Source organism: Drosophila tropicalis, unplaced genomic scaffold, assembly GCF_018151085.1.
Source record: "Drosophila tropicalis isolate 14030-0801.00 unplaced genomic scaffold, ASM1815108v1 contig_562, whole genome shotgun sequence".
NCBI lineage: Eukaryota > Metazoa > Arthropoda > Insecta > Diptera > Drosophilidae > Drosophila > Drosophila tropicalis.
In genome coordinates, this window is record NW_027173037.1 from 345,091 (window position 1) to 366,626 (window position 21,536).

Sequence of the window (21,536 nt, forward strand, 5' to 3'; positions counted from 1 at the left end):
GACAGACAGACAGCCCGATTGCCCTTCCTCGCTTTCACGCCTTTAGGGGGGTTAAGGTCAACATGAAATGTCATCACTTTTCAGAAGATCTCAAATGAGGCGCAACATCGTCGTATCCCCCATGCTGCAGCGGTCTCTCTCCCCTCTATCTCTCTCTCTCTGTCTCACTCGTTTAATGCTGACACCAAAAGCATTAAAAACTAATTATGCGTATCTACTTTTAGGCGCCGCAGCGCATGGAGAGTGTGGAATGTGTCAGAGATCAAGAGGTGCAATCTGTTTGGTCTGCTAATATCATAAATTAGAATGTTTAGAGTGTGGTAAAAGAAGAGTTGGGAATCTCTTAAATATTAATACAAAAAGTCTGTCACATTGTTTAAACAAGTTGTAAATTTTGTTTTTTTTTTTTTTTGTCTTTAAATATATATATACATACATATGTATATATATGTATTTTTTTTTTTTTTTTTTTGTATTTGAGATAGCTCATAGTTCGCTTACTCAAAAATTTAAAATTAAATAATTTAAATCTATCTATAAAGCCGGCTAAGTTCGATTTTAATTCTATCTATAAACTAAATCAAATTTATTCTTTCGATTTTTAGTTCTCCTTTTCCTCATTTTACTATTAAAAATCAGAAATTCTTAGTCCTTATCTTAACGGACTTCGCAAAAGAATTTTGAAAGCGATTATTGTAATATATTTCTAGTTAAATAATAATGGTAATAGCACCGATGCGTCTCAATGAATAGAGGAACTCTGTGTGTAGCTTTTTTGGTTGAAGTCAAGTCCCATAACGAAAACGTATAAAAAAGGATTTCTTCAACCCTCAAATGGAAACGAATGCGAGGTGGATTTCTCAAAGTAAAAGTAAAAAAGAAAAGGGAAAAATAGAGTACAACGCACTGATGAAGACGACGACGACGATGACGATGACACCCGTCAGTACAGTTCAGTTCAGCTCAAATGCTTAGCCCGCCCCATCAAATTGGCAGAAGGACAGTGGAAAGGTTGAGGAGAGAATGAAACGCATTGTCATTGAAAGGAACTTGAGGCAAAGGCAAAAGCAACAGCAGCAGTCAGGCACCGGTAGGAAGCAGCAGCATATAACAATGGGTCTTTTGGAGGAGCAACCAACAACAGCAGCCAGAATACCAAACAAAAGGAACTCACTCTCCATCTCTCTTTCTCTCCGGTTTTATTTGGCTATCTCTGTCTAGCGCTCCATCTCAAGGCGGCCAGGGGCAGCGACCGCATGACTGAGGGAAAACGAGTTCAACAACAAACGATGGCAGCGACAACAGCAGCAACTAGAATGGTGGTTATGCTGGTGTCCTGCATTGGTAATGTCTTTAACCTTTCAAGGATATTTTACACATTTCAGCCAAGACACATTTTTATTGAACCAGGAATTGGCTTAAAGAAAGAAAAGAGCGACCAAGTCAAAGAAACTGGGGAGCAAATTCACAAACTAAAAACCCCAAAAGAAAAGGATATATTTACAGATCTTATGGCGATGGATATGCGATAGGAAAAACAGATAGTAGGGTAAAAATCTAATAAATTAAAAGATTGCAAATGTTGGGTGCGGAGGGGACGGGCTAAGAAAAGTTGATGAACTTCGGCAAAAGCTTCAACAAGAGGGTGAGGATAAGGACAAGAGGGTTACGCACTTTTCTCAATTCCTTTTTCTCTTTCTCTTAAGCAGAAAAATGGCTTTAGAAATATGATAGAAAGATATGTGAGATGATGATAATGATGTTGATGGGATACCAGGAGGGAGATATGGCTACACATATGTAGCCAAGCAACCCTTCATCTATCTATGTATGTTCAAGGTGTTGCTTTGTCTTTGCCTCTACGCATTTTCTATGTTTGTTTTTCCCTTTTTTTTCTTTTTCATGTTGTTATTGTTGTTGCATGCAACGCAATTTATGTACTTTTGTCTTTTGGGGTTGGCTTTTGTGGTGGCTTCGTCGAGCTTTTTTTATTTCATACCCAACGAGCACAAGGGTTGCTCTTGCTTGACTTAGGTCGGTTCGGGATTTCACCTGGCATGTGGGGTAAGTAGAGGGATGGAGGGTCAGAGGGGTAACACTTACACGCACTTTTCAACATATTTGCCCATGTGCGTTGCACAATTAGAAAATTTCCACCCAACTGTAAAACATCATTAAAAATGTGAGGCATAGAGTGAGAGAAGCAGAATAAAAGATTGTAAGGAGGTCTATCTATTTCATAGGTTTTACACCAACCGCCCACCCCTTTGCTTTCATATACAAACAAAAGATAACAAGGGTTAAGCCTTTCAATGCTCTAATTGTCCTTTTCTACATACATAAAATATCAATTTAAAAAGCTTAAGGGAGAATTTTAGATAAAAAACATTGCCAACAACTTAGGACTATCTATTATAGATCACTAAGTAGCAAAGAAAAGTTTTTCCCCGACTTACTTGTATTATTCTTTGCATAAAGAAGATCCAATAATCCAATCATTGATTAAATGGCCTATTATGATTCCATTTTTTATACATTTTTCAATTGAATATCATCCAAAAGTTTTTTTCTAGATCCGTCCGTGCCTTCTCCGTTTGCATCCAACGTATTCCATTTCATATTAATTCATATTTTTTTTATAGTGACTATTTAAGATTCAACAAAGCGTCAATTCTAAAAGCATTTTTGGGCCTATTGGAAAATTTGTGTAAAGTTTTTTTTTTTTTGGGTAACCCCTTCCATTTTAAATACGTTTTGTATGTTATATCTAATCTAATCTTACTTAAGAGTCCGAGGCTCTTGAAGCACAAAGGCGCTCGGCCAATCGCAAGGACTTTTATCACATCGTAACATTCTTTAACAAGTTTTTCGATATTTATATTTACAATCAGTATGCGTACACAAAAAATAAGAATTATATTTCTTAACTTATTCGCATTTATCTTCTATATACCAAAATATTTGCTCTCTGTAGCTCATTTTTGCTCACATAAATTTGATTTATTTTGTGCCTATTTTTAAAAATAGGCAAAAACCGGCAAACGACAACGGGCTATGGGCTAATTGTTGATGACAAGAGGAGACGACACCAGAGAGACGAGGCGGAAATGAGAAAGTGAAAAAAAGGCTGGCCGGTATAGCAGAATGTGCTCGTATATACATATATATTTATATGTACATATGTATGTATGTATGTATTTTTGTATAAGTAAAAGACCTATAATAGCACACAACAGGGTGTCAATGGCTCGAAAAAGATTTGCAATGCAATGAAGTCACCAACAAATACACAAGTACTCGAAACGAAAACGCATGACAATGAACAAATTCGACAATGTGAAACGTAACGATAGTTTCTCTGCCCTGAGATACAAATCTCTGATTCTTAATTTATATATTTTTGAATTGCTCTTCACCCTTTGATAAAGAATAAAAATTTCAAATGGTATCTCAAAAGATGGACAACCATTCAAATTCTGCTCCTTTTATTCCTTTTGAGAAAGTTTTAATGTTGTTTACTCAATTAACGTTTAAAGTCAGTCATAAAATAAACATTAAGTTAAACCGAAAAACTATTTAATTATTTAAGTTTACTTCAGATATGCACACATTAAATCTCTTTGCCAACATTAAAATCAAATAAACTTTCATGATTTTGCAAATTTATTTAAGCTTTCATTTTCCAAAATAAACATTTCTTTAATTGGTACCGATAAAAGTAATTTACAGAAAAAAGGCACAGGGTGGCATAATCATCTTTTACACGGTTTATGAAACATTTCAATTTACTTTAATATTACTTCGATTTTGATTTTGACCTTACAGAAAGTATCTTAGTTTTTGATTATTTGTAACAAATAATCTTAGGTTTAAATAATAATATTAGTAACATTTTAAAAGACTTTAAGATTTTAAATAGTAATTGACATAATTCACACTATTGGTTTATATATTTTCCTGTTTTATAAATACATATTCGTATCCCTTTTTATTATGAACTAAGATCACTTTAAAACTCATGGTTCATATTCTTATTTCACACTTGATAGAGTACGCCATTATAGAAGCTTAGTTTCCACAAATAATTCATTCCGTATAAAACGTATATACCCTTTTTCATTGTGAATACCAGAAGATTTTCCCAGTCAGCCGTAGTAGACAAGAACAACAACTGAAATTCCCATAAATAACAAAATATTATGCTTGTTTGCACTTTTCGGCATATTTTTGTCGAGAAAATGTTCTCGCTAGTTTTTTTTTTATGTTGCCGTTGTTGTTGTTGGCAGTCAAATTTGTTTTGTCGCTTGTCGTTCGTCGACATTGTGGCCACGCCCACGTGATTTTTGTCAAAGATTTTTTAAAAACTTTTTGAAATTCATTTTTTTGTAGAACAAACGAAGACTACGCTGATTGACTCATACAAAAAAATTGAGAGAACTCTTTTATGAATGACAAAAGAAAAGAAAAAAACTAAACAAAACAAAACAATGTGCACGGCGTAATTAACTTGAATACGGCAAATATGAAAAAAGGAAAATGGAAAAATGCCGCTTGGCCATGGTCGGCGTTTGTCTGGGTTTGGGGGTTTCTTTTACTAAAAGAATATGTAATGTCTGCCTGTACAGTTGGTCGATTTATTTTTAGTAGGTCAAATGCGTTAAGTTTCTGAAACAACCTTAGAGCGCGGCGCATGGTAAAAACCACTTAAAATATTTAACCAAAAATCGCAAAGAATTTTTTGTGGTAAGCCAAATGTTTTTCCAACATTGCATAACTTTGCTTGAATGCAGAGAGACACATACACAGAAATGGCCACCGACAACATCTAGCGACAACGACGACGACGACGATGAGGAGGACAGCTGCGAGTCTTCTCAGTTGGAGCAGACAATTTCCATGTTGCCTTTTTAAGGTCATGGCGCAGTCAGCAAATGGCAACCGGCAGCAGCAGGCAGCCAACTGTCTAACTGACTGACTGCAATTGGCATAATTGAGGCACAAAGTAGGCGAAAAGTTCTGGGCGTGGCAATAGTAAATTGGCCAAAATGGCAATGCCAACAAGTTGGCAATTGCAATTGCAAAAGAGATAGAATTATTGAAAGAATGCTGCATCTCATCATCATCATCAGAATCATCACACTGATACCGCATAGGATCAGGGGCAAGGGGTATTAGCCAGTTTATCTCGCTAACCAACAGTTTTCTATAATACAAAAATATGTTTTTTTTTGTTTTTAATATATTTCCATACAATTTATGAATCACATAAAATATAGGCAAGCATTAAGTAGAATATAATTCAAAAATTGAAATATTTAAAATATTTCAAAAAAAAGTGTAGAAAACACATCAAAAAAATTTATATTAGTCATAAGTTTATATGGGTCCTGGGGGAAAATTGAGCAAACTGTATATGAGAGTCTATTTAGAATATTTTAAAAACAAATAAAATGTGGATTATTCAATTAAAAAAATTGACTCAATGGAGACAAAAAAGACATCGATATTCACAAGTGGGAGTTGAAGTTGTCGGATTTTAACTAACTTAAGCTTAAATGTATAAAATTTGGTTTTTATTTTAAAATTTTTTTTTTTTTTCTCAAATGAACTGTAAATAAACCATTGAAATTCAATACTTTTGATTTCATTTATTGTAGGTTTTTGTCAAATCAACATTTTACTAAAAGAAAAAATACAATTTAGCCACACTTTTCGTAAACATTTTTAGCAAACAAAAATGAGACAAAAAAAGACAGACAGACAGACAGATAGATAGACAGACATCAGCCTACAAGATGATTGCTTGCAACAAATTGCAGCAGTTCATGTTTGGAAAAAAACCAACAACAACAAATGTATGACGAAGACTAGGTTGATAGCCACCTGCAACCGGTTTATTGGCCAACTGCCGACGCTGCTGATGCTGCTGCCACCGACACCCAGTTAAGTATTAAGTAGAGGCAACAACAGCAGGTAAAGCAGTTAATGCATTTTCAAATCAAGTTCAAAACTGCAATTTGATTAGTGCATTTTTGGCTCGTCATAATGCTGATGATGATGAGGGGAAGTAAGTACAGTGGAAATTCGCTAAATTTCCAAGGCCCTAACAACTGACTTACTGGTAAAATATAATTTCTTGTAGCCATAAAGTAATGTCATTTTATATCAAAGATGATAAAAACATTATTATATAAGCAAGAGTTGGGTGATTATAACAATTATGATTATAATTTTGAATTGCTTTTCCTTAAACAATATTTGTAAAGTGAATCATTCTCATTTTTGTTATCAATAATAGATTATTCCACTTTAGTATGAAGTATTTCCTTGTCCAAGGTTTTCCTTTCAAATGCGATATAATTTGATAAGTAATCATATCAAAAGAAATCTCAATCTCATCACTCCACAGATATCAGCTAGACAATCTAAGTTCTTAATTTTCCCCCATTTTACTTTACTCCATATACATACATATGTAAGAAAGAAAAAAAAACCCAAAAAAAAGGGCCACAGGGTCGAAACGGATGGGGTCGGGTCGCATCGCATCACATCGCCTCGCATCGTGTCGTGTTGTAAGCCTAGACAATGCTGCAATTAGATGGCCGTTGGCCCAGACACATGCCGGCAACAACAACAGCTCGTCAATTGCCTGTCACGTGTAAAAAGTCAATACATTGCACAATGCGGCGTCAAGTGCGCTGACTGATGGAGGTGGTTGGTCGGTCTGGCGGAGGGTCGGTCTGTCGGTTGGTCGGTGCACTAGAAGGTTGCCCATAAAGAGGTCGCTTTTCTTTGCTTCTGCTGCGTCAATATTTCCGTAAACAACAGTAAAAGTAAGAAATAGACATAGAAAAGCTAAAGAGGCAGATAGAGAGAGAGAGAGAGAAAGAGCGACATCGAAAGAAATATGAGTGAGCTCAAGTCAAACAATTTATTAATTACAGCTAACAACAACAACACTATACATTACATTATAATTACGTGAATGCCTTTGCCTGACGACGAAGCTACCTCCCCTCATTTTATGTCTGCCTCCTATCTACCCTACCCTACCCTACCCAGTGGGGTGTCGTCTTCAACGCCTTGTCAGCGTCTAATATTTCATTAAACCCCAGAGTTGTCTCAGTTCGTCACAAGTCGCCAGTCGCGTGCCCATTCCGAAGACCTCCCCACATAAGCACGAGAGAAAAAGAGAGTCCAAGAGAAAGAGAGAGAAAGAGAGCAAACTTTGGATACACTAGTCAACACCAACGTCATCGTCATCGTCGTCAACGTCGCCAGCGTCATCGTTCGTTGATGCAACCTTTTTTGGCGAGGCTTTTGCTCGGGAGAGGTTACAACGTCTCAGCCACTTTGAGGTTATGTGCACAATTTGCGTGTGCCAATTAAAAACGAAAAAAAAAACACACCACCGCAATTTTAAAGGGGGAGTAAGCAAGGAAGACGAGGGGCAACAATGTTACTAGCCGCATATTCAAGCTTTTTTATAGTTCACTGCCTGCAACAAGAAGCACTAAGCAGGAATATAGTGGGGCAGGGCTAGACAATAGAAAACTAAGATCGAAAAGGAAATACTCTAAATAAAAGTACTCAAAGTACCTTAAGATGAATCTGTATATAATATTGTTTATATGCCGAATATTCCTTTCACAATTTGTTAATTAAACATTTACTTTATATTTAATACTATCAAATGCCCTTCGTAATATTAACATTTTGTCCATTTCGTATAAATTGCAAATAAAATATCCATATATGTATGTACATATATGTATATAAAATAGTATTTAAGTGCCTAGTTTTGTTTAGTTATTGTTCCGCAATGTAACTGGGTTATTGTTTTCAATTTATCAATAAAAAGATTAAAGTCTTATAAAATTTTTTGAACTTGAAATTTGAAATCTAATATTAAGTCAAGTAATAAAAAACATTTTTTAATCTTACAAACTTTATTCATATATTTTTTTTCTAATTTTGAAAGGGTATTTATAAAGCAGATTCCATAGCTATTGCATTTTATGGTGACTCGACAGGCGTTGGCGTTGGCGACGCCGTCACCAACAGCAGCAGCAGCAGCAACAGCAACAGTAACAACAACAACAACAATGTGTGGTAGGGCACTATGCAAATGTTTGTTGTCTAGTTATATGGATGTAAGTGCGTCGTCTATGTGTTTGTGTGACGACAATATCATTTACAACAAGCTCAGTTTGCCAGGTGGAAGAAGGTGCAAGAAACGGTGTGACAAGGTGGCAGGGGCAGCAGGCAGATTGTGCCTGGGGGGCTGCTGCTGTTGCTGTGGCATTTCTTGTTGTTGCTATTGCTGTTGGTTTTTGTTTTGTTTTTGCCGTCATGTTGCGCGAAATTTACAACTGACGTCGTTGTCGGCTCAATGTTCACTCATGCGCACTGACAACAACAACAACCACGAGATGAAAAACAAATGCAATTGCAACAACAGCAGCCGCATTTGACATTTAAGCATCTAGAATTTCTCTCAGTCTCTCAAAATGCTTAACACAGGTAGCCATTGAAATTTAAAACAAAAACCAAGTCGAAAACCAAATAGAGAAAATAATTTAAATGCAAACCATAAAATTTAATTTTTCTTTTAGAAAAAGAGACATCATCAGAATATGTGGATTCTGAGATTAAAAACCATTTCGAGACTTAAGTTACTATTGAAATCATAAAATAAACATATTATAGATTTTGCGAAATGAGCCACTGTGCTTCGTTCATAGTCCTAATGAGCCACATTGCGTGTGAAAGTTTTATAGGGCTCGCTACCCGCCACCACCCATCATTCCAGACACCTCAAGAAGATGGCAAGCTTTTAGAGACACTTAGAAGTTGGCGGTTCGTTAGGGTATATAGAACTCGTCTACATGCATTGTCATTATCCAAACGCTCTCTATATTAAATGAAATGAATGACAAGTTTCATATTACAATTGCTGTCAATCATCGCAAAAAGAAAATGTCTGGTCGGTCTGGCCCATGGCAAGAGAGAGGAACGAGGGTTGGTAAGAAAGGAAAGGAGGGACTGCTGACGCTGGCTTTCAATGTAGGTTAATAGAGACTTTCGGCCTTTGTTAAACTTCCAAAGTTAACAATATCAAAGGTATCAAATCAATGTGAAAATTCATTAAATCATTTGAGATAGGACATTGCGACATAATCATTTGTTGCAAATTAAATTGTAAAAAACGGTAATTCTTGTGATTTGGATTTTATGGATGAGTAATGAACTTTTATTTGCTCGAAATATAATTTAAAAGTCAGGATATTATACCGATTTAAAGCTCCACTCTGCCTTCCACTACTATTTTGTAATCGAAACGCATTTATAGTTGCCGTCATACCAAAATCGATATCACTTAATACTAAGTGTAACCAATCAAAGTTATTTCTTTTGACTGTCATTTACCACCTGGCAGCCTCATTAATATTGACAACTAACTGATATTAAAAGCCAACTCTCCCACTGCCCACCAAACACTTCTCTCTATCTATTTCTCAAGTGCTGAAGTCTTTGCCAATTCTTTTCACTGTCAGGCGCAATCAGCACAATCAAAAAAAAAAAAAAAAACTCAAATGAAATGAAAATAATAAACAAACAAACAAACAAATAAAAAGTTAAACAGGCACACAAACGAACAAACACAATAAAATGCGAGAAAAAACACAAAAATTTTGCAAAAAAAAAAAAAAAAAATTCGCGAAAAAATAATTATTAAAGTTTTATATTATTATTTTTTTATTATTACTATTAAATGTGATTGTTATAACACCTGTTAGATTCACCCAATTAGCAATGATTGTTGCAGACCTTAGATCAACTGTGGCAAAGGGGTAAAATCGGAGCGACGAAAGGGGTAAAATTTCCGCTTAAGACTTGGAGGCATACCGTTAAGCAAATACTTTGGTAGAAAGGAAATAAACAAGTCCAAGAGACAGAGAGACCTAAAACCAGTGAAGCAAGTCGCATTTTGTCGGTTTGCCTCTCCGACCGAGGCGTCGCCAGGTGTAAGCTGTCAGGTAACCATCGGAAATGCAAAAAGGAGAGACAGAGAGAGAGAGACATAAAGTGTGGAGTGTGAGTGAGAGAACATGGGAAATGACACTAGGAAATCGCTTGTAAACCACTTTTTTTCTTTACTTTTCCCACTGAGAGACCATTTAAGCAAATTCTCCATTGAGATAAACTGAAATAAATTTCGCCCAAGCTAAAATTCTGTCACGTCTGCGGCAATATGAAAAACCGGCGATAACGTTTAGACGTGGTTTAATTGTTGGACCCGGTCTAGATAACTTTTTATATAAAACAGAGATAAAATCCCAGTCGTCGTCAACTGTGAATGATAAGCAATATTAATAAACAAATAATTATAATAATACTTACTTAAACTAACTTTTCAAAATGAAACAGACACAGAGACAGAAACAGAAACTGAGACAGACAGTCACATAGACTTAGATGCTGATAAGACTTAAGCCCCAAGGCGACCTACATGTACTTATATATTATACAAAAATTATCAGCTCAGTTCCTATAGAATTTCAAATACAATTTCTATATACATATACATATGTATGTACAATGTACATATATGTGTAATTAAATTTCAAAATCAAATAAACAACAACAGCTAATTAAACGAGGTCATTGGCTATTTGGCAAAAAAAAAAAAAGGGTAAGAAGTCTATACATTTAGGTTTTTATAATGATTAATACCTTAAAGATTATCGTCCAAGCTCCCAATATATTTAGTTTGCATTGCATTTTTACTTTTGAAATTTTGCTGGTTGCCGCTAAGAATAATTCTTGTCAATTAATGGTGGCAATGGTGGAATTATCCACTGATAATTGGAATTGTTCTTAACATAATAAAGATTGATAAATTAAATATTTTATATCACGCTATTTTAAATATAACTATTCTGTGAAAGGGTCAAAGGTCTAGAGTAATTAAGCTACAAAATTTTTATTCAAGCGTCCATTCATAGCTCATTGATCTATAAAAAGTATCAATAAAGAATTTTGCTGAACACGCATTAGTTTCGCTTGAGTGAATTAGTTAAGTCAAAACAACAAATTCTTTTCATTTAACATTTTATGATAAAAACTGAACACAATCGATAGATAATTTCCTGAGCCTTCCCATTCAGGACCTTTGCTTATTATGTTTTTTCAGGTATTTTGGAACATATTCGATAATTGACATTGTATTCCATTTCATGTACTTATTATGTAAACAAATCATATTTTTGCAATTTACATAGAGATCAGTGTTACAAATGCCAAATACAAAACAAAACCGAAACCGAAAAAAAATTTCAATAACAACATTCGCAACAATTTGCATAATAATTTTCACTTCACCTAAACGAAATCAAATAAAATTGATGAAAACACGTTTTGGTTATTTAAATATTTTCACTAATTTTTGTGTGTTCAAAATAAATATAAAATAAAATTAACACACAGAGAAACCGAGTCCGAGGGAGAGGGACAAGCACAACAATATCATTAGCAACGATCGAACGATCGCATTAAATCGCGTTGGACTTAATTAAAATAAACATGAGAATGATTTTTAAATATTTACTAACTCACTGACTGACTAGGCAGAGAAGAAGATACAACGAAATTGCAATATAACAATCAATAGCAACACGAGCATTTTATTTGGTTAGAAGATCAACTCATAAAACTTCATCCCAAAAACACACCTGTTGCAGAAAAAACAACAACAACTACCAAACAACAACATTAACAAGTAACTTCAAACCTACAACAACAACAAACACCATTACAACAACATTTACCACTCTAGGCATAAATGGAAGGAGAAAAAACAACTAAGATACAATTCTCCTTTTACTCCTTTCTACTGCCAAACGAGGCCGCACCTTTCGCATCATAATAGAAAAAAAAATATCAAAGACGAACTATGGCTATGCGGAATCTTATATACCCTTGCAGTCCTTGTTCCATAATATTTGTACATGTTCTTAACTCTTTTTCTATGCCTTAATGCTGCTTTTATTTAAATATCTACCATGTTTTGTCCCAATAGCCTTCGAATTAACAGATGCAGTTGGCTATATCGTCTCAGCGTATCATGTTGATCAAGAATATATTTATTTTATGGGGTCGGAAACGTCTTCTTCTCTGCATTCCAAATATCAGATTAGTTTGAATAGGTTCATATCGTGTACTTAAAAAGTGGAATTATTCGGAATCAAAAAAATGTACAATTGACTGCTCAATTTAATAAAAAAAAAACCGAGTACACAACTAACAATAAGTGATTATCAGTTAATCGAATAGTAAATTGCTTAGAAGTATACGAATTTATTTGGTATCTTTTGTGCTTCTTATTACAGGGTATATTGCAATCGAACCTATTTTTAATACCTTGTCGTGTGTGTCTTAAATTGCTTTTATTTTCTTGTTGGCTAATAGTCATAAAAAAAATAAAACAACAGCCAGGCAGAACGTACATACGTAGGATCACATGACATGATGATGTGAAGGTCTCGAGACTTGCCCAAGGGAAGCGCAACTCCCATGCAGAGAAAGAGAACGAGAGACAAAAATAGAAGGATGTCTGCTGGTTTATCGGGCTTATCAAATCGCTAACTAACTGACACGTCGGACCTACGTATATTACCCCAAGGGTTTTTAGTATGTAGCACAGTGTAAAAAAAACTACAATAAAAATATATATAATAAATGATTCAACTAAAACATTGCATTTATTGCGAATCAAAAGGGATTATAATCAGGCTCTCGTTTATTAGACAATTGCAATCTGAAAACAAATAAATACTTTAAAGCAATCTTTATCAAAAGTGTTAACAAATATTAGTACAGTGATTTCATTCATAGTAAGATAATTTTAAATGTAGATTGTTTTATTTAAAATCGACTGGAAATAATTAAGCTTGCTACCAAAAATGTTTAAATAAAAAAATTGTAATCACCTTTAATTTTTTGAATTTTTACTAGCACAATTTAGTATTAAAACGAGGTACATCTTTGATTGCTACTCTTATCTTCAACTTATTTCTACTGAATCTAACGTATACTTAATAATATTAATCATACGCACTGTATACATGTGTTTTTAAAATTTATTGATAATTGATTAGAAATTTCACGGAAAAAAACAATTGAACCGCATTGTAAGACTTTTTTGATTATAAATTCGCCATTCATCAAACAATTCAAATCAGATTTGATATGATGAGACATATAAAGAAAATCCTGTTGGGCGTAACTTTCCTTTTCCATATGGAAATAAAAAGAATGACTCTAGACTTAATCTTATTTTTTGGCTACATTTATCGTTTGTTTTGACAATTAACAACGTGGTTATTTAGTGCTTAACCTTATCATCATCGACAGCAGCAGGGTGATAAGTGAAATTCATATTTATGAGTGTGTATGTGTTTGTCGAAAAACTGTAACAATTAACCAGGAGGTGGTTTTTTTGGGTTCTCATTTACAATAATAATAAAAACACAAGCGAAACGTGCTAAGCAATGCAAACCAGAAAAACATGATGATTGGCAGAGCAGCAAAATAAAAAATATATATATATTCAAAGAGATTAGCATAAATTTTGGAAATTTTATAAGCGATAAGATTTTGATACAGTGAAAACTTGCTTAACAAAATTTTACTTTTAGGATACAAATTTCAATGTTATTTCTCAAAATTTATTATTTTGAACTCCTTTTGAAGAGACATTCTTCTCGAGATATTGATCGTGTATTTCTTAACATTTTATCAACAAATGTTATTCTCACATTAACATTTAAATCTTGAAAACAGTCACTGTCTGCTCAGAAGGGTTTTTACTGTAACAGCTCAGAGCGAGAAAACTGAGAGAGAGAATGAGACGCAATTATTGAAAACAAAACCAAAAACCTGTTGAATTGGAAACATGGAAATAACAAAACAAACGAACAGACAATCATATTAAAAATCACAAAAACAAAACAATTAGGAAAGATTCTTCAAATGGAATGGACAAAGTCCGAAGTTTGGTCGAAAAAGTTGTGCAAGGATCTTTAGAGAGCCTCGACAATTTGATTAGTCATGCAGCAGCGAAAGGGCAGAGCGACAAAGCAACATTTCGATCCGATTTTTGTCTCTGTTTTTATCGCTGTTGTTGCTGTTTTGTTTGCCAATTGACAGCGCCGGCGCCGTCAACGTCGACTTTGTCGTCTGTCTGCGGCAGCGTCGTCTGTCACGTTCATTGGCATTTCAAAGCAAGTTTGTGTATTTTGCATGCTACTGCGCCCGTGTGACGCTCTTTTTTCTGTTTTTTCACCCTCTTTTTCTCTTTCTCTCTCTCTATCAAATTTTTGTTTTCATCTCCTTCACTGGTTTTTGGATCTTGATACCTTGATGCTGTGTGGGTATTGAAAAATATTCTTGACTAGAGATGTTAACGTGACAATTTTTAAATTTTTATCAATCTCGAATGTAGGTAATCAATCAAAATCATCTAAGCAGGGAAGTAAGAATCAAGCACGTTTGAGATATATACTCTTTTTGCAATGTAATAAAGATATTGGCCTCCGGAAGAACATATTTAAAATATATAATAAATAAAACAAAGTGATTACTTCTTCTATTAATAGGAAGTACACTTTGAATAAAACATTCAAATTCATTCAAAGTTCTATGAACGACTTTACTCAAACCTTTGCATATGATTTCAAAATTCTTTTCCTTCGATTGTTATTATTATTTTATATAATATTGTGTATGTTCTTCTTATTATTGCTTTTTTTGCGCCACAAAAATGCTGCAAGACGTAAATTTATGTTTTTTTTTTCCAGACAAACACACATCCCATAACAAGACAAGGCAGTCAACAGGAGCGACGACAGAGGGGGTTTAGAGGCGGACAGTAAAAGGCAGGGCCCAGCAGCAGAGCAGCAGCTGAGCCATGGTCAAAGTACAAGATGACGACGACGCAAGCAGAGCAACAGCAACCGGTTTGCGATTTATTTTTGTTGCTTGTCTTCCCCTCCATTCCTGCCTTTTCTTCCACTCCTCTCCCCCTTCTTTGGTACTCGCCTTTACTTGTCTTACTTATTAATATTATTTGCTGAATATTTAACATTGAAGCAGAGAAGAAAAAAACACGTACAAGAGAACAAAAAAAAAAAAAAAACGAAAGGTTTGCCCACAGGCAGCAGCAACAACAGAATAAATTGAGCGCAAAACTAAAAATAAGCCACAAAAATCGACGTCGCCGCGACGTCTCTGTCGCAGCCGATGCTGCAGCTGACTGATGTTTGACAGCAAACAAACAACAACAGCAACAAAAAAGCCGTGGCAGAGACTACTTGTCGTCAACGGCCAACCATGGCCACCGGCAGACGTCGCTGTGGCTGAGCGGCACGCAACTGTAAAGCAACAAAAAACAAACAAAATAATATATATTAATCCAACATTAAGTCAAACTAAACGACATTGCTTTACCCTGCAAAAGAAGCCGATGAGAGGCCTGGAAAAGTCTCTAATAAAAGCCTTTAACCAATGTATGGGTGGCTAGGATATTTTCCACCACAAAATTGCAATAGTGTGTAGTGCGTGCGTGCGTGTGTCATCATCAGATGCTAGCCTCCTTTACAGGAAAAGTCAAACAACAAGGCAAAAATTCAACTCTGTCGTCTTCAACTCTTCTTTACATTACATACAGGTAAGTAACAAATTGTATACAAAAAAGTCGCAAAAACAATGTTAATTTACAGCTATTCTACTAAAGTTTTAACTTCAAATACAGTGAAAGATTTAGTCGCAGCCAGGCAGTCAGTCCAATAGGAGCATACAAATATTGAAACCGTTGCAAGGGCGCAATCACCTATCAGCAGGCGATGAGAGACGTCACAGCGGTAGATTCATTGAAAGAGGTTTTATTTTACGTTTTTAGAGAAATTAAAACAGGTATTTATTTAAAAAAAACAAATAAAACGAAAATTTTCGATGTTTTTAAATACACAAAAATATTTATATTAGTTTTACAGCAATTTGCTTTAAAGCTTAGTTTTCGGCTCATTTTTCAGTCCATTTTTAATACTTATGAAAATTACGTATACGCCACATAAAAAATAATGCAAAACTGATTTTTATATTTTCGAAGAACCCTATTTTCTCAAGTCGCTCGCATTGAAATGATAATTCTTATAATTATTGCGTCAATTAACTAATCTTTTATGTTTTTTAACAAATAAATACATTAGTTATAAAAGTATTATTAATATACTCAAAGATAAAACTAGTTGAGAATTATGACCAAATTTAAGTTTAAGGGTTGTGCATTTCAATGAGGTCGAAATTATGTACTTAGAATCATCGAGAGTTATTGCCGAAAAGTGTAAAACTGAAAGGAATCCCTTCTTAACCATTCTTTAACGAGTTTTACAGTTATCTGTTTCCCATCTTCACAACATCGATAAGATTCTTTTAAAAAAATTAAAACTTCGATATAAACAATTTAAGAATTAACATATACCCATTCTTCGTTGCATAAATACAGGGCATAGAAAAAGCCCCAATAAAAAAAACATGAACAAAAAATCGCTTTAGGCCAATGCAAACACAAAAAAACTGTTTAAATGGAAATAAAAAAGTTGAAAAAAAAAAATGCATCGAGCGCTGTTTAAGCATAAAATTAAGTAGTTTAAATAAATAAAATACCACAACGGAATGTAGGAAGAAAAAAATTGTTTTACAAAATGTTGCACAGCTGCACTTAAATCACAATAATAATAATTATAATAAAATGAACATAAAATGCTTCTCTTCGGCTCTTGGCTAGATATTATAGTTTTTTTTTTATTTTTTATGATCGACGGGCGCGACGACAAAGTGTCGTTAAAGAAGATCGAAATTGAATGTGAATGAGAATAAAAATGTGAATTGAAAGAATTGAGGGAGAATGGGGGAAGTAGCCGACGCCAAAGCCAAATATGGCGCCGCTGCCGTTTTCAGTGGGCGATGCATATAATTTAATATTTCATTCAATGTAATTTTAAGTTGTAAGCTTTATATGAAGAATCGAAGATCAATATGGATCTATAGAATAAGTTTATAAGGGTTTTGAAAGGAAGTTCGGCATAGTTTTACTTAATTGGCGTAGAACTATCTTTCATTTTCAATATAATATGATATATTTTTCTAGATCACAGTAAAAAGAACTTGGAATTCTTCGCTAACGTTTTTAATTTTCAATAATTTAATAATATGGGGTATTTAATAATTTACAAATGTATAGCTCTGAAACAGCATGAAAATAGATTTCTGATAATTGAAAATTCGATAACTTAAAACCAAATCTCCATTTGGTATGAGCTTCTTTCGAATTATACAATTTAAAAACCTTTAACCAACTGAATCTTTCTATTCAAAATAAAGATTAGGACTTGACTTACCTTTCGTTTCTTGTGATCGATTTCACGTTGCGCCTTGTGCATCTCCTTGATTTCCACCTCCTTCAGTTGATCCAATATTATTTGATATTTCTCTCGATTCTCGACATCCAACGCGACATGGAGATAATCGTGCCAATTGCGTGAATCGAAACCCCAGTGGCAGGTGCGGTTCTCGAATTTGCGATGCACATGACCAACAAATTTCTGGGGTGAGAACCAACCGTCGCATTCCAGACACTTGATGCAAGTGGGCTTCTGATACGAATACATGTCCGGAGTGCAGATGCCTTCGCATTTGCCGAAACACTTGTGATACACATGAAAACTTAGGGCACCTTTGGCCAAATTCTCAACGGGTATATAGCTATTGCGATCGGAACGATGCAATAATGCGGCACAGAGACGTTCGGCATCGGTGCGGGTTATCAAACCGCTGGCCTTGACATCTGATGGTAAAATTTTGGCTGCCTTAAACTCAATCAATTGATCGGGTGTACACTGGGAGCAATATATGCCGAGTTCATCGAAAATGCGATTAATTTGCTCCAAAGTGAAGTCATTGAGAACATTGTTGAGAAATTGTGGCAAGCAGAGGCGCATCTCGCCGCCCAAAGAGAAGCAACCGATGGTTTTGCCCTCCAAACGGGTCTCATAGAGCTCACCGCTACCCGAATCGGCCACCGAAAGAATGGGCTGGGATATTTCCGGCGGCAATGGTGGATAAATGGTGGCTGAAGGTGGCTGGGCCGATGGCGGCGAGTCATGGTGTGGATGATGATGATGCGAATGCAAATGCGGATGCAGCATCTCCTGCATCTGTGGCTCTGGTGAACTGAGTATCTCCTTTTTTATCAGTGCCATCACTGGCGAACCTCCTCCTGCTCCTTTAACATTGGGCGGACTCTCGCTACGATGGTGATGGTGCGCATGATGACCAGGACCTTGCAGACTTTTTGGTGCACTCGTTTGATATTTTTTCAGCACATTGCTGATCATGGGTGTCACGTATTCGGTCATGTCTCTGGATGTCCCAAACCAAAAAAAAAAACGGTTAATCAAAGATTTCTTCCACCTTTTAGCTGGATATTTGTTTGATGTGTGCGTAATGGGGAGCGTGGCTTTGATGGTGTTCTACGACTATTTGAAGGAGAATCTCATTTTGTGTTCTCAATCAATTTAGAACATGTTAAGACAAATTTGTTGCTCTGCTTGCTATCAGTAGATTTTTTTGGTTGGCACATTTTGCATTTTGCCGACGGCAAACAAATTTTTTCCTTTTCTTTTATAAATAGAATGTTTCCCACTCTCTCTCTCTCTCTTTTTTTTCGCTTATTCTTTTATATACATTTATTTATTTATTAATATTTCTTTAATTTGAACTTTATATTTATATTATTCAAACACAAAACACACATTCGCACACACACACGGAGAAACGCACTCGCACTCACACAGGCACAATGAGGGATTGATTCGGGTGGTTTTGCTTGTGGGGCGGGGTTTGGGGCGAGAGGCGAAACACCGACGACGAAGGCCGGCAGACGTAGACAGCCAGCCAGACGCACACACAGACAGCGACACCGACAACGACACCGACACACACACACACACACACACAGAGAAAATTGTGGTGCTGCCCCTATCTTCCTTCCCCTGTGCCTGTGCTTTATAAGCTTTAATTTTTGTGCTTCAATAATTTGCTGCAAAAATTATTCTTGCGTATTTATTAAAATTTTTTATTTATTTTGTTTATATTTATTTTCTATTTATCTCTCTCTCTCTTTTGCTTTTTGGCACAGACAAACACACACAACACAAACACAATTTTTAGACGCCTGCTCTCTGTATCCGCACGTGCGAGCTTTTCTTATATATTTTTTTCTTTTGTTGTTTTACGAGTTGATATTTTTGTTTTTACGTAGCTTTTTGCAGAATTACGAACGAAGAAGTTCCGCGCGCACGTCTGTTCACGACGAAACCAAAAACAACAATAACAAGAAAAAACAATTTACCCAGCAAACATTTTCGTGTCGTCAGTTGGAAATACTAGCCCAATAAGCAAAACTTATAGCTCTAAACTTTGACATTATTCTAACCTTCCGCAAAACAGTTTTTCAATATTCTTTTTGACATTAAATAATGAACGAAAATGGTTAACAGTTGTTCATACTTCAGAGGACATTTATATTAAAATTTTTAGCTGAAAGATAATTAAGCAAACTGTGTAAACAAACATTTAAATGATACATATTTTTGTATACTTTCATGGTACAAAATATAAGTAAATATTTTGAAACAATATTAGATCGGCTTATTAAAGTAAGAGAGTCAGAAAATCAAAATTTCATTTATCAAATTTCAATTCTCCGAAAATTTGAATTGCAATCCTGTATTTCATCGACTGAGGCAAATTTGTAACCGATAAGTAGAACAATAAAATGTTATCGTTAACGTTGTGACAGCGCCTTGCCCAGGAAACATTTCAAATGTATCATATCATAAAATGAAGTCCGTAGGTACTTTATTTGGTCAAGTTTTAAATGGAGATATTGCAGTAACTGTCAAAATCGTGAAGCAAAGATCCTACCTTAGAGTGGTAGAATTGAATTGAGTTATATTTTATCTATTCTTGTTGTACATATTGGGGACGACATACGTAAGCTTCTTAAGCTTATAAAAATGTCCTGTTTGGTGTCGGTTTCGAACAGTGTAGCGTTAGATAATTTCACTTGTCACAGTAAAAATCGGGTCACTATTTCACCTCTAGCTGTGGCACTAAACCTGCCATATCGCCCATCTCTAATCGACGTATTTTGATAATTTTATTTTTCAAGTAATTAACAACTTTTAGACAATTTTTCAAGTCTTAATCGATGGTTTTATTCGATAATTTACTTTACTGACTTCTATATTTATTATTGTACAGAAGGAGGCGGAAGAGGATAAGGAAACATGCCGGAGCCTCGCAGTCCTATGGCCAGCTTTGCCCAGTCGGTGCAAAATATAATTGATGGACCAATCACCTGGTTCCGTGGTATGTACAAACTACTTGGAATCCCAACATGCCACCAGATTAATCCAAAATTCATTAAGACATGCTTTAATTGCAATAAACACACGAATCCTGGCTAAAAACAGTTTGCAATTACATAATGACATAACCTCAAAGATTTGTTTACAAATTTTTCCTCTTGCCTCCCGCTTAACCAACGACAACCTTCTCATTATAGAAAGCATTGTGGAACCAAATCAAGAGAAATACAATTGGTATCATCAAAAGTACCGCCGTGTACCCACCATCGATCAATGCTATACAGACGATGCCGTTTGCCGTTTCGAGGCGGATCAACAATTCCGTCGGGATCGTATGGTGGACAATGAGATTGTGAACATTTTGCGTCAACGCTTCGAGGATTGCACCCTGTACGAGGCACCTGATCATATTGTCAAGTGCAAGCCCATATTGGAGACATATGAGAAGGCTACCGAGAATTGGTTTATCAAGTGTAAGACAAACCAAAGAATTATGTCTTTATATGTATTATGGATAATTTTTCCTCCTTTTTTTTTTTTCAGATGGTGATTTGGGTGGTTATGCCAATGCCAAAACCGCCTACATGAAGCAGAAGCATCGCTTGATCTGGGAACGTCGTCATGGCCCCGTGGGGACCGGCATGAAAGGCGAGGAGCAGACAGCTCATTGAAGTTTTCCCAATTTTCTGTTGTTTAGTTCAATTAAATCGTGATTACAAAAGAAATATACACCATCATCTATAAGAAGGAATCTCCGATACTCTGAACCTATGCAACATTCAAAATGGGATTAAATGTGGCTTGCTTATTGATTTGTTGATAAACATAAAAAGGACTTTTTTCATTTTTTCTACAAAGTTAGAGATGAAAAGTGAAGGAATGTGAAAATATTGACGGAAAATCAAATTTTCGCTCAAAAGAGGCACATGAGATGTGTTTCCTTTAAACGACTCTTTTATCAACAATTTTTTTTGGTAGGAATGCATTCTAAAACACACAAGTATCATTTGTAGAATCTATTTTCAAATATTTTTACATTTT

General features: G+C 35.2%; 2 protein-coding genes across 2 annotated transcripts in view; one reads left to right on the forward strand and one right to left on the reverse strand.

Moving 5' to 3' along the window:
• The window catches only part of Snoo (Sno oncogene), a 99,114-nt gene extending 79,679 nt beyond the window's left edge, over positions 1-19,435 (reverse strand). The window contains exon 1 of the mRNA XM_068287474.1: positions 17,463-19,435. Coding sequence (XP_068143575.1) covers positions 17,463-18,479 — 1,017 coding nt within the window. The 5' untranslated portion in view covers positions 18,480-19,435. The remainder of the gene's footprint in view (positions 1-17,462) is intronic.
• A 719-nt stretch (positions 19,436-20,154) lies between these two features.
• On the forward strand, positions 20,155-21,246 carry ND-PDSW (NADH dehydrogenase (ubiquinone) PDSW subunit). Its single transcript, XM_068287518.1, has 4 exons — positions 20,155-20,295; positions 20,389-20,496; positions 20,693-20,968; positions 21,039-21,246. The coding sequence occupies exons 2-4, from the start codon at positions 20,415-20,417 to the stop codon at positions 21,164-21,166; spliced, it is 486 nt and encodes a 161-aa protein (XP_068143619.1). The 5' UTR covers positions 20,155-20,295; positions 20,389-20,414; the 3' UTR covers positions 21,167-21,246.
• Positions 21,247-21,536: the final 290 nt, after the last annotated feature.

Coding starts and splice junctions, on each gene's coding strand:
- ND-PDSW (XM_068287518.1), top strand. CDS start 20,415: ATGCCGGAGCCTCGCAGTCCTATGGCCAGCTTTGCCCAGTCGGTGCAA. Junction 20,497..20,692: donor ACCAATCACCTGGTTCCGTG/GTATGTACAAAC, acceptor TTCTCATTATAG/AAAGCATTGTGGAACCAAAT. Junction 20,969..21,038: donor CGAGAATTGGTTTATCAAGT/GTAAGACAAACC, acceptor TTTTTTTTTCAG/ATGGTGATTTGGGTGGTTAT.